General features: G+C 38.7%; 1 protein-coding gene across 1 annotated transcript in view; it reads right to left on the reverse strand.

The window, feature by feature from the left end:
* Positions 1-11,492, reverse strand: part of smarca2 (SWI/SNF related BAF chromatin remodeling complex subunit ATPase 2) — a 43,472-nt gene extending 31,980 nt beyond the window's left edge. The window contains exons 1-13 of the mRNA XM_026320721.1: positions 11,259-11,492; positions 10,775-10,904; positions 9,991-10,419; positions 9,239-9,340; positions 8,024-8,276; positions 5,870-5,996; positions 5,269-5,442; positions 4,665-4,838; positions 4,034-4,204; positions 2,861-2,911; positions 1,570-1,700; positions 757-814; positions 402-499 (exon numbers count right to left, since the gene is read on the reverse strand). Of these exons, the coding sequence (XP_026176506.1) occupies positions 402-499; positions 757-814; positions 1,570-1,700; positions 2,861-2,911; positions 4,034-4,204; positions 4,665-4,838; positions 5,269-5,442; positions 5,870-5,996; positions 8,024-8,276; positions 9,239-9,340; positions 9,991-10,419; positions 10,775-10,904; positions 11,259-11,492 (2,132 nt within the window). The remainder of the gene's footprint in view (positions 1-401; positions 500-756; positions 815-1,569; positions 1,701-2,860; positions 2,912-4,033; positions 4,205-4,664; positions 4,839-5,268; positions 5,443-5,869; positions 5,997-8,023; positions 8,277-9,238; positions 9,341-9,990; positions 10,420-10,774; positions 10,905-11,258) is intronic.
* Between the last annotated feature and the right edge of the window lie 5,352 nt (positions 11,493-16,844).

Here is a 16,844-nt window from a genome sequence, read left to right on the forward strand (position 1 = left end):
AGAAAGAGAGCAAGAGAGCATTTGAAACCCCTAAACTGTACTGTCTTTAAAACCGATTTCAATAATTAGTATAAAGTCTTAGTCTCAGATTAAAACATCAAATTTATTTATTTGCTTATTTTATTTCACTTATTTCAACTTCAGTATCTATAATTTTGACTTACACCCACATGACTTCCATGTGCTGAGAAATCTTGAAAATGTTTCAAGATAAAAAAAAAACATGTTTTTAACAATATTTAATAGATATTCAATATTAAATATCTTCTTTAAATTTGGTAAAAATACTTCAACAAAGATCAATAAACTCCCATGCCAGGAACTGGAACTCAAAACCATTTTCTAATGCAGTTCCTGGCAATTAAATCTGAATGGAGAGATGGTGGAAAGGAACACAATACTCAATGATGTTCTTGGCAGCTTTCACAGTCACTTTGTCTCCATTGGGATCAATTATCTTCTTCTCCTCTGTTTCTGCCTTGGCCATCTCCTCTTCCTCCTTATAAGGCAGAGGTGACTGTGAGCATACTTAATAGAATAAAAGTAGATCAGTATTTCTGATGGAGATGAAACAAAAACATAGCAACACCACTGTGTACAGCTACAGCCCCCTGGTGGATTTTATGTGTTTAGAGTGAGTATGTACATGTGCAGTTGATCTGACAGATATGTAAAAAAAACCCTTCTAATCACAGGGGACGGAAGAAGAGCTGAAATAATCCACTGTTGAAGTTTATTAAAGTGAAACCCACTGACCTCCTCCTCAAACTCTGAGCCGCTCTCCTCACTGTCTGACCGTGGGGCGACTTCATATCTGGTTTTCAAAGGTGAAACCGTCAGGAAGAGAAAAATAAGGGAAATACAGAGAAATGGAGTCATGACAGGCTATGACTCTCACATTTACACCTTCAGCACAACTTATGCCATAACAAGCAGAAGCCTCATTTATAGGAAGGTAAGGGAATATCACCTTGTTAGGGATGGCAATTGAGTCCTCGCTCAACTTAAGCAAAGTATACAATATTTAAAAGCACAAAGAACTTGTAACTTTAAGTGTAGCCATTTTCATGGATTTCGCTTTGAGGACAAATATGTGTAAGGTTGAGTGTTTGAAAACATAGGCAATATTGTGATCTAGAATATCTGGAGCAACTTTTACTGCAGTGTAAAGCATTCGTCCATGTAACATGTAGATTGTTAGCACAGTGTGACTAGTGTTAGGGAGTGTTTAATTACAGTTTAAGCTTGTGGACAGAAAAGGAGCCGCTTGTTGAGGACTTAATTGCAACTTTAAGGAAAGCACTAAAGAAATGCTCTTTTCTAAGAGAAATCATTTGGCAAGCAAGATTTCTGTGTTTCTGCCATTAGTAACAATGGTTGGTTATTAAAAAAATAAATAAAATCAACAAATTAGTTACAAGCAGTAGTAATGGCTGAACAGAAAAAGTTCCACCAACAGAAACTCCTGAAGTAGACTTAATAAATCTTGCCAAAAAGACAAACAACACCTTCATTTGAAAGAGATATCAGAGTTTGAAAACAGTACTGTGCAATAATATGCCTCCTTACCCAGGATTCATTTCAAGCCAAGCCTCCAACTGACTGGATTTGGGAGCATCAGTTCCCTGCAAAACTTTCCCCGTCTCTGTCTGAATCACTTTGACGGGCAGCTCGCTCATCTGACTGCTTTCATCCATGGGCTGCAGAACAAACAAACCACAAGCGTGAATCAAATGGACCTCATGTCGTTCCATTTAACGTTCCGTTAACATTTAAGCAATGTTAACGTTTTTAACATTGTCCTTCAATAATCATTCAATTTTGAAAATATATGTTCTAAAATATATGATCTTAGGCTCTGTCAGATATAACCATGAAATACAATAACTTTAATTGTCCAAGTATGCATATGATTAAAAAAAATAGCAAATAGAGAAAAGATCATTTGTGTAGCAGACAGGAGGATTATACATAAGCAGCAGTAGCATAGAGTGTTAGAGGGAAAACAAGGTATTCACAGAAAAACCGACAGAATGCATATCTGGTAAATACACGAAAGAAATAAACCTGGGAAATTCAGATGCACCTGTGTTTTCCCTTTGCTTCACTGAACCATGCATTTAAATAATATTGAAAATGAGGTGGCGATAATAAATCCTACTCCCAAACCCATCATGACCCCATAAGAATTCAACATTTGGGACTTTTAAAGGCCTCTTTAAAAATTAACAACCACAGGGATATTGATCAGAGATTCTTTTCTTGCAAAATTGGCCCTGAGGGCCTTAATGTATCTCTCTGATGGAACACAGAGGAGAACAATACAATTAAAAGCTGTTGGAAGATGTGAATCAGGACAAACATTGAAGATTTCTATTGAATTTTTTTGCATTATTTATAAGATGTCTGATTTGCTTCAGCTCTACTATTACCTGGGGTGCTGTCTGACTGCGAAAGGATAATTACTGTTCGTTTGATCTGATGTTCAGATATTTCAGCCACAGCACATTTTGAGAATTGGGGGAGTGTATGTTTGGTTTAACAGCAGCCACTGCACAAGCACTAGTCAAAGTGGGAGAGCAATGAATATCAACCAGTTTTGCTTTAAAGTTAAATACACTTAGAGGACAAAGGACAAAATTAAAGCCATGTGTAAATTTATTTGAAACTTTAAATGTTGGATAAAACTGCAAAAATGACCTTAGGGTAACAGAAACAAGTTGTGAACATGGTACTGATATATCATCACCTAGACTTCAGAATAATATAAAGAAGGTTGTTTAGAGATGTCATTAGAAGCACTGTCTTAAAGAAGTGTGGATTATAGCCTAGCTGCCTTGCCTTAAACACTGCAGCTTACCTCTCCATCTGGTCCAAGACCACTGGTACCTTCACCATCTCCATCCAACTTCTAGATGTCAAACACAGAAAAAATGTCAGCTGCCATATTGTTACAAATACTGTTATTCTATACCATAAAATGGTTATGTACAAATGGCACACCAAACATCATGAACAGCTCAGAGTCTGCTGGTGTTTATTACAAAGATAACACCAGATGAGTTCAATGATTAGTTCTGCCTCTGTAGGAGAAGGTGTGAAACTATGTGAGGTGTGGTCTATTCTCAGGCTGCTGAATGTGAGACCCTTTTATCACATTAAATCACTAGAGTCTCACCGATACAGATTTTTTAAAACTGATAGGGATTCCAATATTTGATTTTAAAACCTGATACACCAATATATCGCCTGATACCTTTTGTGATTCCCCAAAAATATAGCATTAGCAAAGATTTCCCCTATTCTTTGCTTTGGTGTATTTTTCCAGTCATCCTCTCCAACACAGCTTGACATGCAGTTTGAAATTAAACTTGTAGTGATACTGAACAGGATACGAAAAGAACTTGAATGGCACTCAGGTATAACATCACTCAGGTATAACACTGAAGGATTCATCTTTTTTTTGTATTTGTCATTTTATGCTGATACCAATTTATCTAACATCTAACATTTAACAGATCATATCAGCTTCTTGTATTGGCACGCAGACTTATCGGTCAGGCTGTAAAAGGACCATGTGATCTTGGACAATAACCACATTGTCATTCTGGAGGACGCTTCGGATCAACAACAAAGGAAAAACACTGATATTATGGTCTGGTTTTCCTCCTGCGCTTGACACTCATTAATGTCAACTTTCAATCGAAGCCTTTGATGTTACATTGAATGCTCGTCTCCAGTTTGGGTTACTGCCAATCATTGATGAGCCATGCCCTCAGTAGGTACAAAAGAATAGTGGTCACAGTGCAGGACAGTGGACTCCATAACACATACCTGCTTTGTGCCTTTCTGTCCTTGAGAAGGATTTTACGGAATGATAGGGAAAACACTGACCAACACGTTGTTGGAAAAATACTGAATAATGAAACATAAAGTAAAACTCTTGGAGATAAAAAGGCTTTTCAGAGCCTACTTGAAAACGACCAGCAGTGTAAACACAATTGCTGTAACTATTCACCATTTCCCTTCCTACCTTCTTCCTCTTCCGCTTCCTCTTCTTCTCTTTAGCAGCTTGGGCAGCTTTGTGTTCATACACCAGGGTGGTGAGGTTTGCCACGTACTCATCTGTCTGCTGCAGGAGGTAGGCCAGACGCTTGTCTTTCTTTTGGTCAATGAGTTTTCTGTAGCCTTCCTCATCTTCTGCCTGAATGGGGGATGGTGACAGAAGGTTAATGGTGGAAGAGAGCCCGAGCTTCTTGGGGATGACAATCACCACATTATTGTCTACAGCATGATCATATTCATTTGGAGCTAGTTAGTCCTGGTGCTAACATATCAGATGAGCGCTGGTGGAAATACTAACCATATTAAATGGGTAATTTAGCTATCCATAACAAATACTTGTTCTGAGTCACTGTCACGACAATTAGTCCAACACATATCACAGAACTGTACAATTAAAAGTTTGGCACGCACAATTTGAACTTGGTATCAGTTATTGCTTAGTGTGGGATGAAAGGTACACAACCCCATTTGTAAAGAATTAAGCAGGTCGCAACACAAGCAGTGGTTTGGAGCTGTTAAATAATATAAAGCCTGCATCCAAAATTTCTTTAGGGCTGTCTTTCCTTTATTCACACATTACTTAATTTTTAGGTCCTTACCATAAGTCTCCTCATCCTCTCTTTCTCAATCCTCTCAGTCTCCTTCTTCTGCTCCCGCTCCGTGTTGGTGTGCCAGGTGGCAATAGCTCTGGTGAGTTTCTGGATTTTACCAGAGACTGAGCGGTGATACTCTTTGAAGTCCTTAGCATGCTGAAGGATACTGTTGAGATATTCCTGAAACATATGCCATAAAACTAAATGCACTACCTCAACAACATGGCACACTAGAAAATTTCATTAAGCACTGTGCTGTCCTATTTTCAGCTGTCTGACAAAGTTGAAATTAGTTTTCAACTTGAATGTCCAAGAAACAAACTGCTGAAGACTTTTTTTATTTTCTGAAGTCAGTCTTAACTTTTTCAGGTGCAGCTGCAAAAAGTATTAGTTGTATTCAGCATTAACATCTCTGGTATCATACTTGGTTATAAAGTTCAATGGCATTGCAGTCTGAACAAGTAGAACAACACATGGTGGAAAACAATGGTGCTGCTGTACTGGTTCAATATTTAAACTAAACTAGATCAAACTAATTTAATTCCTAGGCCCAGAAACTACACCTCTGGTGTTCCCTGCATGTCATCACCAACACTTCAGTGTGGCTCACCTGATGTTTCTGTCTGCGCTTCTTTTCCTGCTCAAGCTTCTGTTGCTTCTCCAGCTTCTCAGTCATGCGTGCCTCCCTCAGTGTCTGCCTCTTGCTGCGTCTGTAAGCCTTCGAGTTGAGGGCCGTCTCAAGGGTCGTGTCTCGCCTCATACATGCCACCACATCCTGCCTCAGCTGGAGAGATGCACAGGTTACGCATCACATCTAGATTCATATAAAATACTGTACATATACTGTAAGTTATTCTGTTACAAAATGTGCCCCCGTTTTTCTCAAATACTTCCTATCATCAATTATCCAGTACTCACCAAACTGGGTAGAAATACTGTTGTAAGGAAATATGAAATGTCATTACTATAAATGAAAAGCATAACATCACTCTTTCAACCCTTTTGGCTCAACCTGTCTGAAAACAGTCCATGAAAAAAACTCCCTGAGGGCCTAAACTAACACCTTCTGAGTAGATACAATGAATATGAATCAAGACTGTGGAGTGCAATTATATGCATTAAAGGAAATGCGGTGATAATAAAAACGTTTTTCTTCAATATTGGTACAGTCACAGTAAACTAATGAATTATACATGGTAGCTTTTGTGTACCTGCCGCTGGAAGTTGAGCAGACGCAGTGCCTTAAGCTCCACTGTGGCTTTTGTCCTCAGGTCAGGAGGCAGGGAGCCTGGCAGGCTTTCCAGTTCCTGAATTCGATGTGCAATCCGAGCCTGCAATCTAAAGAATACAGTCAGACTGTAATAAACTGGACTAGAAAGTGCATTCTAGAAAGATCAGATAAGGAATAAACTGTTTTTATAGTAATTTTTGTGACTCTTGGCTCCAAAGCAGAGACATACAATTATTTACAGTATGTACGAAAGTTTCATACACATGCCAACAAAAAGACTAATACTTAGTCTGATCATGTATTTAGCAGGTGATGGAAATTAGAACATCTACAGCAGAGGGGACAAAACATCAGTTAAACTGTAATTTTTTGTGTTGTTCCTGCATGGGAGCACAGTGGAAAATGTACTGAGGGGGTGTGCAGGGTTATGTGCTACAGTGCCATGCAGGTGGTGGCTCTGTTACAGATATCTGAGAAGTTAGGTGTTGGGAGATCAATTATTTTTGAAGCAGTCTGTGCAATACTCGTTGCCGACAGACAGCTTGGTGAGAAAACAGGCAGCAGAAGAGCAGGATGGGATGGATGATACTTTGTCAGCAGTAACAGATGGTGAGGGGGACAGAGGGGGCTTTTATTTTGTGAATGGCAGCAGAGTCTTTACTGGCAGTGTTTGTGGATGTCAATGCTGTGGCGGTCAAAATTGTATTTTGTTTATTGTATAGTGTAATTCCATACCTGAAACTAACAGTTTACTCAACAGATCGTGTTCATAGTGACAACAACATTATTAAACAGACCTGGGTGAAGGTTAGGGAAAGAGTAAAACCACAACTGGGGGACTATTTAGTTGCATATAAATGTGATTTCTATGATATGGTACTGACAAGTGTTGGCCCTCTCCAATACTTCAATGTCCTGACATCTAAGATGCATGATCTGAGTTCATTACTTTAACACAAGCTTTGTCCATTTAGAAATACTAACCACTACATTTTTGTAGTACTCCCCTGTAGCTTACCTCACCTCACACTAACCCAAGGGGAACAAAGCATAACTCACCACTTTTGATTATACAAATGTCTGGGTGCCCTATATGTTGATTACAGTGTAGCACTATTAAATGTGGCTGCTTTTTCAAAGAGTCTCACAGAGGTTCTATATGTTCACATGGTTTAATTGTGCAGATAAAGTGAAGACAGGTCAGCTCTCTCTAGTCTCTAAACATTTCTTGATCAATACAATTGTCAATGGTGAGCTAAGAACAGAAAAAAGAGCTCATTAAAACAGCCCTGAAGTCATGTGAAGAAATACAAGCCTTAGGGTCAGAGGAAGATTGAGCCCTCAGAGCTATTCTGTCTCCATCAGCCATCTGCATCAGAAAATGATACAGCTTGTGGGCTGACATCTCAGGGGATAACACTGAGCTGTGATTGTGTATGCACAGCACCTTCACCAAAGGCCAGAGTGGCTCCAACCTACATGATTAAGTTACAGGTAAGCCATTAAAGTTGAGACCTGCACTTCACTCCAAAAATCTGGAAGCAATCTTTTGTGTCAGGACCTTGATTTGATTTTCTGTAGAAGTCATGACATTAATCTGACTGGATAAGACTTAATAAGAGCTAGGTAAAATTTTCTTCACAGCTCAGAACCAAATTAAATCAGTTCAGACAACAGGATATGGTACTCCAGAGGTTGAACATCCATCTCTTTCTCTCTCCCTTTGTGCTACTGGGCCTCTAGTATGTTTGTGTGCAAGGTTCTTCCATCACATACAGACGTACTTTCACCCCATCTGACTCGTGAAAAAACTTCCCAAATGGATAAAGTATCAGACTTCACAATACACAAAGCATTTTCTTGACAAATCAATTACACTGTGCATTCTATGTACTTCCAAAGACCCAAAAGTCTTCAAGTAAAACACAGATCATGTTTTATCATGTTAGTGTTCCAACTATGTTTCCCAAAAGACATAATGGTTTAATGGTTGTTTGTGGTATATGTAGGACCAGAGGATGCTATATTCAGAGGTAATAAAGGCAGGAATTGTTCATGAATTACACAGTATGTGCAGTAAGCATTTTAATACAGTGCTGTTTGAAGAAACTAGTGTGAAAGTGGTGAAAAATACCTGTACTCTCTCTCCTGCAGGATCCCCACTGGGTCCAAACCCTGAGGCTTCTGGACTGGTGTGATGCGGTTCTGCTTCTGCTGCATTTGGAGCATGGGGGACACCTGCTGTCCAGGAGGCTGAGGAGTCACTGAACTGCCCGGCATGGGTCCAGCTGGTGCAGCAGAGGTTTGTGGTGGTGCAGGGGATGGGCGTCCACTGCCAGTAGGGGTGAGGTGCTTCTGAGCGTTAGGTTGATTTTCACCACCCTGACCTGGAGACCAAAGACTTGATCTATTACTGGGTCAGTTCTGAGTAGGGCAGGTTGATACAGACATGTCTAAAATCACAAACAGGATAATTCCACCTGTGACTGATGCAGAGACCTGGAAAGAACCTGTTGGTTTGAGTAAATACTGTAGTGATAAAAAGCTACAGAGAACTGGGAACGTTCTGAGATTAATAAAAATCCTTTACCCCTGGCATAATATCTAATGATTACACACAATGGTTAGATAAAAGAATACTAAAACCTACTTCAAACACTAAGAAATCAAAGAATAGATTTGTAATGCAACAGGAGAAAAAACTAATTGGGAAGACTCACAGGCCTAAATGTCTCATCCTACTGGCAATTTATTTTACTTTAATATTTATTTAATATTTTGCTCAAATTTCCATTAATATTAATGTGTGTGGGTCTCTATATTGTACATCTGCCCATAAGGATTTAGGTCTTGCTCTTCAGAAGTTCAATTTGTTACTGGCTTGGAGAGAAAACTGTAGGGTGGTTAACCCTAACCCTAACCCTAACCCTAACCCTAACCCTGTCCACAGTGAGCTGAGTAGATACGTTGCAACATACAGTAAATAACTGAGTTTAAGGTGGGAAATAATGCAGCATCTTCAAACTAGCACTAGTTTCATTATATTTGAAGTCAGCCTTGGATTGCAGCATCTTTGCAATCTATCCCAGGCAGCTTCAAAGAATTCACTTCAGTGTCGTTTCAAAGAGAATCTGATGTAAGACTATATATCAAACAGCGAGGTATAGCTTGAAGTGAGTCAAACCTTTCACTTTCATTCACACGCTGGATTTTCATGTGTAGAATGACAAGATGGATCCTAAGTCAAAGTTAATGCAGCTCATCATGGCTGAAGCTCATACCTACAGTTCATCCTTCAGCCCAGCTGCGCTACAATATACACAATCATACACACTTTTACAGTACTTACCATCAGACCAAGGCTTGGGTCCTGTGCTTTGACTGTGACCTTGCATTGCTGGGGTTGGGCAAGGACTTGACTGAGGTCCACCGACAGGTGCCAATGACATACCTTTCAACAAAATATTTTTTTTTAATTGCACATCTGTCTCTATACACAGCCCAGTTTTATTTTCAATTTCTGAGCCATTTTTGTGATTTAAACAGATAATGTGAGCCTGTGATGGGATGGTAGTTACAGGCTGACGAAAGTGTTTTTATTGTCCTGTTTGTTTGCTTGTGATACACATTAACAGTTTCCTGTTTCTAAATTTCCTGCTTTTCTGTTTTACATTGTTGGAAAGTTGATAAATATTTAGATTCTGGACTTTTGTTAGTCAAAATTATTTATTTAAATATGTCAACTTGAGTTCTACAAGATTTTAATGAGTGTTTTTTTACTAGTTTGTGACATTTTATAGACTTAAACATTATTCAATTACTAAATCAGTAGACTAATGAGTGATTAAAAATATCCATTAGCCATAGCCCCAAAACATTATCTAATGTATGTATCAAATATGAAATGATAATGGTTTATGGTTTGGGGATGCAACATGACAGCTGATGAAACACTACATAATTATCTAGTTATGTTTATGTTTGACCTTTAATCTTAAGAGCCCTTGGACTTTTACAAGAGAGTCTTGTACAGTACAGATTCACTGACTCACAATACACAGCATGCATTATCAAATTAGACAACTGTGAAACTCTTCTTACCAGGAGCCCTGTTGTAAGGACTAGCACCAGGTGCCTGCTGCTGTTGCTGCAGCTGTTGTTGTTGCTGTTGCTGCTGTTGCTGTTGCTGCTGTTGCTGCTGTTGTGGTGGCTGCTGCTGCTGTTGCATTGTGGGTAAGCTCCTTTTTCCCTGAACAGCCAACTGGAGGTTTTCAGGCAGGGGCTGTCCACGACCCAGGATCTTATAGGCCAGGATCTGAGCTCTGAGCTGCTGCAGTTGCACAGGACTGAAAGCAGAAGGTCCCCGTCCCATGTTGGACATTCCTCCTTGGGGATCCATGGGCATCATGGGGCCAGACTGTGAGGGAGGCATGTGGGGTGGTGTGGGTCCCCCACCACCTCCACTTCCCGACATGGGGCTGGAAGCATGCTCATGGACGCCCATGGGGGATGGATGGGGGGACATGTATCCTACAATAGACAGGAAGGCGTTTTAATGTTTTTAACGAACCCAAAATTCACATGTACATTTTTAAAGCAGCAGTTCCTAACAAGACAGAATACCAGAAACCATGTGCTCTTGAACTGAATTGAATTTCTGACATATCACTAATCTTTGCTTTTTTTCTGTTGAGGATTATTTGAGAAAAAGTAAATGCAATTTGGTTGATCTGCTTATAATATTTAAACATATGCAATCAGTGAAGAGGGACTGTTTTAACAAGGCAAAAAGTCTGCCTACCACAACTTATATTAAACTCTCATACTTACATTTGCCCGTTTGGAGAGCTTACTGCTCTTCATTTCAATTATAGAAATAATTTACCTTGGCTGTGCTGGTCCATGGGACTCTGCGGAGGCCCCATACCACCATGCAAAGATCTCATCCCGACACCTTTCATGTGACCAAAGTGCATTGCGTCTACTATGGTCTTATCATTCATCCCCTCCATGGGCTGTAAAAAAGTTAATGAAAAGATCCATAATTTCTTTGTATACAGCCTACTTCCATTCAAACTATAGTTTCAAATCTGACATCTAGAAAAATGACGACTGTGATGATCTGTCCATAAACACACTACATACTATATAAAATATTATTGATGTTCTACTACTTGGACAGAACAGAACCAAATGTCTCCTTCTAATAAGCTTATCTCATAACTCTGTCAAAAGTTGATGAGTGTAGATTGACTACTTTTTAAACTGATTTCTTTGGTGTAAATTTTCATTTTTCAGTTTTAATTGACTTTCATTTATTAAAACATTTGTAATGTCAGCAAAGTGTTGATATTAAAAGTTCACTGTACCTTGTGCAGAGGATACATGCTATCTTGAGAGTAATCAGTTTGACCCTGGCCCTGCATGCCATGAGGTGCATTAGGTGTTCCAGGTCCAGGACTGGGTCCCATCATACTGTGTACAGAGCCTGGTGAAGGGTCTGGTCCAGGGCTGGGGCCTAAGATGGGGCCTGGGGACAGACCTGCCCCCGGAGAAGGGCCAGGATGGGACATACCACCTGATGTATCTGAGGGGGTGGACATCTACTGAACTGCTGGATAGAAACCAGACAGCTCTGTGCAAAAAATCAAGGACATGATGTTATTACCATGAAAACAATACAAGTTCCATATCATTTTAATGTACAAAGGTGTATACGCTTAATGTGACATTTGTGCTAAAACTCAGGTGAACCATAAACTTCTGTGTTGTATTATTATTGTTTCTCTACACTGCTCATTTGTTTAAACATATTTAATCAACAAATCACTTTTGTTTGTATTTAGCAATTTAAGATAAAATACATATAACATTTCCTGTGTGCTAGGGGTTACAGATTGTCATTTACTGTAATGGACCATTATTCCCTCATACAGTTTTAACTATTTTATTGTGTGTATGTACAGAATGTGTGCCTGTAAATCTTTTAGTCATGAAAGATGATAAGAACACATATAAACATTGCTGAGAATAAAAGTAATGCAACAATGTTGAACCCAAGACAAACATTCTTAGTGAGGGATTCTGCCTGGTCCCAAATTCATTCTGTATCTTATCATAACTCTCTGTTTACTGTCAATAAAGGCAAAAACCTCCAAATAATTCTTAAATAACAGGCATCACTTCATATCAGCAGTGTGTGCATCTTAAGATCTGATATGTTTAAATGCATCTTTCTGTACAAAACCAACTTTCAAGCCTTATTACGGACCAGCATCATAAACCTTAAATCAACCATAATATACTGTACACTGTACTGTGCAAGAGTTCAGGTACTTTGGTTTATTATCCATCGGGCAATACCATCAAGGGGTCCTCTGAACAGTCCCAAATTCCTTCTGCAGCATGAGAACATGCTCAAACATACAGAGTCATAAAGAACTATCTTCAGAGACAAGAAAAAGGAGTCCTGCAAGAGATGCTATGATCTCTAGACCCCAGAGACAGAGGACCCTGAGGCCGCCTAAATCCACAAGTTCTCCAAGTGTAGCTTAGAGAATTGATGCTGTTTTAAAGGAAAAGTGTGTTCCCACCAAATAACGATTTAATTCAGATCTTCTCTGTTTATTGTATTTTGTAAGAAGTTAACTCATTCACGCAATTATTTGTGAAAGCATCCTCACTTTATTTCAGTGCAATTATTTGTGAAAGCATCCTCACTTTATTTACAGTGCACAGCATTGACACAGAGCTGCAGTAACAGTGGGGACTGCAGACCTTGGTGTTAACTGTTATCAGGATCAATCAATGTGACCACTTCTCTCTATCAAACCAGAAACTGACACTCTCTCAAACATACAGCCGCAAATATATCGTTTACTATACGATCACTCATACTGATTAAATTAACGATGTCAATACAGTAATCACGATTCTTACCATTGCTGACGACGCATTTCCAGCAAAAGTAAGGCTTAAAACAAAGCTGCGCTGAAACAGGGGTCTAAATAAATCAATGATCAATGAGAGGAAGAGATATAGACTTTGTAAGGAGGCCCACAGTCCCGTTATTTCGGCCGCTAGTTAGCTCGGTAACTACCCCTCTGCAGAACTAATGGCTTCCCCCAAGCCCGGTGGCCATCACGGATATGCAGTCAAAATCAAAGTTTAGATGAAAGTCAAGCTCATGATACGGTCCCAGCGACATTTCTAGACACAAAATCAAACTTTTATGTTAAATTTAGAAGTCGGTGGTTACGAGGAACAAATATTTAAGGTGTTTTTTAGCTTTGTCTGCTTCGCCCGACCGTTACGGAACTTGGCTAACGGCTAACTAGCGCAACGTTAGCAACTAGCCCGCTAGCTACTCCGGCTGGCGATCTATGTACCTGTCAGAAAGTTTGGACAGTTAGCAGTTTGCTGAGCAGTTACATGTCACTAATAATCTAATGTGAAGCGTCGTTAGTCGATTTACCTTTCGGCTGAACGATATCAGCTCACAATTAGATGAAAACACAATAATCTTTCTTCAAAATATGACTGCTGTCCGTAAGTTCACTCCCACTCGGTGTTGTTTTGCTGACATATGTGTCGCCATTACTGATTTGTCAATGTCACCGGAAATCCCGCCCACCTCGCCGCCGATTGGCTGTGTGACACGTCAGTCATCCTGCTTGCTTCTTTGGGCGTGTATCGACCCGGCACCCATTGCTGCAACTTTTCAGGTTGAGTGGCCTCGGCTGCAAACAAGGCGATTATACGCGTTTAAAAGTTTAGGAGATGTTGTTTGAGAAACCAGGGACGATGGAATTAAAGTAATATTGTATTAGTGCAACTGCAAAACAGGTTTTAATCTGCCAATAGCGCTGAAACCCCCTTCCTGGTTTTAGCAATAAATCGATTTTTTTTTCATTGCTCTAACAATTGAGTTTACAGCTATTTTTTTATTTAGTTTTACAGACTAAAAGTGGGAATGCATTCAAACTAATGCCATTAAAGTTCTGAATTATATGTGAACTTCATACAAAGTGCAGTGAACAGAAAAATCTAGATCAAATCAATCTGACCACCCTTTGCCTTTAAAACAGCACAAGTGCTCCTCAGAAAACTCAACGGTTATACTGTTGTAAGCATCTTGTTACATTATTGTAGATTTAGGATGTCTCAGTGCCTTCTGTCACACCATGTAATCCCAGATCAGACCTATGTGGGGCCACACTATCTGCTGCAGGACTCATTATTACCCTGAAAATAGTTCTTAATGACTCAGGCTGTAAGTTTGAGAACACTGTCATGCTGCAGAATACTGTACTGTACTGTACCTCAGTATGTATGTTACAGAAAAATCAAGAATAGATAGATAGATAGATAGATAGATAGATAGATAGATAGATAGATAGATAGATAGATAGATACTTTATTACACACACTTATTTCTGGATATGATCTCAGGTGAACCACAATCTTATTAGCAATGTACAGTCAGGCGAATACACAGACACTTGTGTTAAAACCTTTGACCCATATTTTGCATTTAATAGAAAGCCTAAAACGTCTGTATTTTCATGTATGTTGGTCAGCAAAAGCCTTTCTATGTGGAGTCTGCATGTTCTCCCTGTGCTTGTGTGGGTTTTCTCCAGGTACTCTGGTTTCCTCCCACAATCCAAAAACATGTATGTCAGGTTGATTGGTGACTCTAAATTGCCCATAGGAGTGAGTGTGAGTGTGTGACGTTGTTTGTCTCCATGTGGCCCTGTGATGGACTGGTGACCTGCCTTTCACCCGAAGAGAGCTGGGATAGGCTCCAGCAGATCCCTGTGACCCTGGTTAGGAATAAGCAGATATAGATAATGGATGGATGGATGTTGGTCATGTTGAAATGTTGTAAACCAAGTAGATGTAGTTCTTAAAGTGAACACAAGATGGGTGTAGTGTACAGCAAGTGGCAATGGAAACCACCTTCTGCAGCTCTGTGCTGTAACACAGTAGAACCTGGCAGGTAATGAATTACCACATCTGACCTCTAAACAAACATGTCAAGTCCAGAGTGATTGATGCTCACCCACATTTACATACACTTACTTAGTAAGGATGATGATATCACTGTGGAGTTCCAAAGTAAGTCATGCAAATAAAGCACACGTTTAGTCAAGCTACATTTGCATCCTTATGACACCAGAAACTTTATTTTGTCGTCATTCTGGAAAGACAAGGCTGTGTTTACTGGATATTAATTTGTTTAAACTTAACAGAGCAATTATGTTTTTTTTTTCTACATTGTACACTTCATAATTTGTCTGCATTTACATCAAGTGTATCTTATCCAAATACATTTGAATTATTCTAAATAGAATTTTTTTTAAGATGGAAACATCAATATTCAAAATGTTTCTCTGGAATCATTCATATTTTTTGTGCAAATACTTGCTGTCACATTTTCAAAATCACATAAGTAAATAAATGATCTTAATAGACAAAGATAGACTGCTTTGCCAATAGACAAAGCAGTTCACTTTCAGTGAAGACAAGAAATGTATGAAATATGTTTCTGCACTAGTTTTAACAATTAACAAACTGACACAATGAGGCCTACACTGATCAAATTACTAATTTAATATGTTTAATATTATTTATATATATATATATATATATATATATATATATATATATAATGTAATATTTACATAAATAATTAAAACCAAAAGATTAAAAAAAAACATGAGCTACATAATTTTAGAAATACTACAGAAATAAAAATCAATAGTATTCTGATGCTGTATACTGATACTATTCAAAACTCAACAGTGTTTTAATACGTTTAATTTTACTTGGTACATGCTGTCTATCCATGATAATGACAATCCAGTGACCTTGAAAGACATTCAAAGCACTGCATCGTGGCAGCCTGTCATTTGAATACCTGTCAGATCAATAAACAAAGCCACACATTTAAACTTTGATCTTAACTTCCCCTCCTCAACAATTCTGTCTTTTCTCATATGTCTCCATAAAGGATGCGCACAGAGTTCCTGAATGTAAATTTTACCCAAATAAACAAAATATAATTAACTTTGTGGTTAAAACCGCCACCCCCTTCAGATTCACCGAGCCAGGAAAGGGCTCGGCCACAGTCATTTGGCAGTAAAAGGACTAGTGGTTGTGGCTGCCATTTACCTTGAACCCCCCTGTAAAAGGCTCCGGTGAATCACTGGCGTGACATTTTATTCAAAGTAAAGGTTTTTAAATGGATGTGCTGAACAATGAAATTCATATTTACAGATGCAAAGAAGGTCCATTTAACTTGTCCTTCTTCATCCTTTTCCTTTAATAAATCCTTTTTTTGTTCATGTGTGTGTAGATAGGGCAACTGGAATAATTTGAACCGGAATTAGGATGCCCTCAAAATGTAGACACCACCATTGTATGTGCAAGGATTCAATACTCATTGCATTTTTGTTGCTAGTTGCCTTTTAAATACCAATTCATCATCTTCAGCAAAAGTGCTGTAATAAACTAAATTACTTAGCAACATTTAAACAATTATTTTGGCAGAAAGTGATTTGATAGCTTTAATTAGGAATTATACACCAATAATATTGGAAACTTAAGATAGATTCACTTGTTCCTCTGAGGGCATTTGTTTAAGACTTTAGAATATAATTATTAGAAAATAATGTATAATTTAGTGTTTGTGTGTATGTGGACTCCTCTGGGTCTTTTCATGCTGTCATCCAATCCACTTTATGGGCTGCAAGGCAAAACAATTAAGTTATAGATTGTATTTGACAGGAATGGTCCTAAAAAGATTTGTATAAGACATGGAAGATCAAGAATAGCAAATTAAGCAAAATTAATTGAAAAATTAAGAGAGACAACCCGTCACTTAATTTCATTTTTTAGAAAATATATCTAGCATCCACTGTACAATGTAGACTATATGTAGAGCTGCCAATCTG

The sequence above is a fragment of the Mastacembelus armatus genome, chromosome 9 (genome assembly GCF_900324485.2).
Source record: "Mastacembelus armatus chromosome 9, fMasArm1.2, whole genome shotgun sequence".
NCBI lineage: Eukaryota > Metazoa > Chordata > Actinopteri > Synbranchiformes > Mastacembelidae > Mastacembelus > Mastacembelus armatus.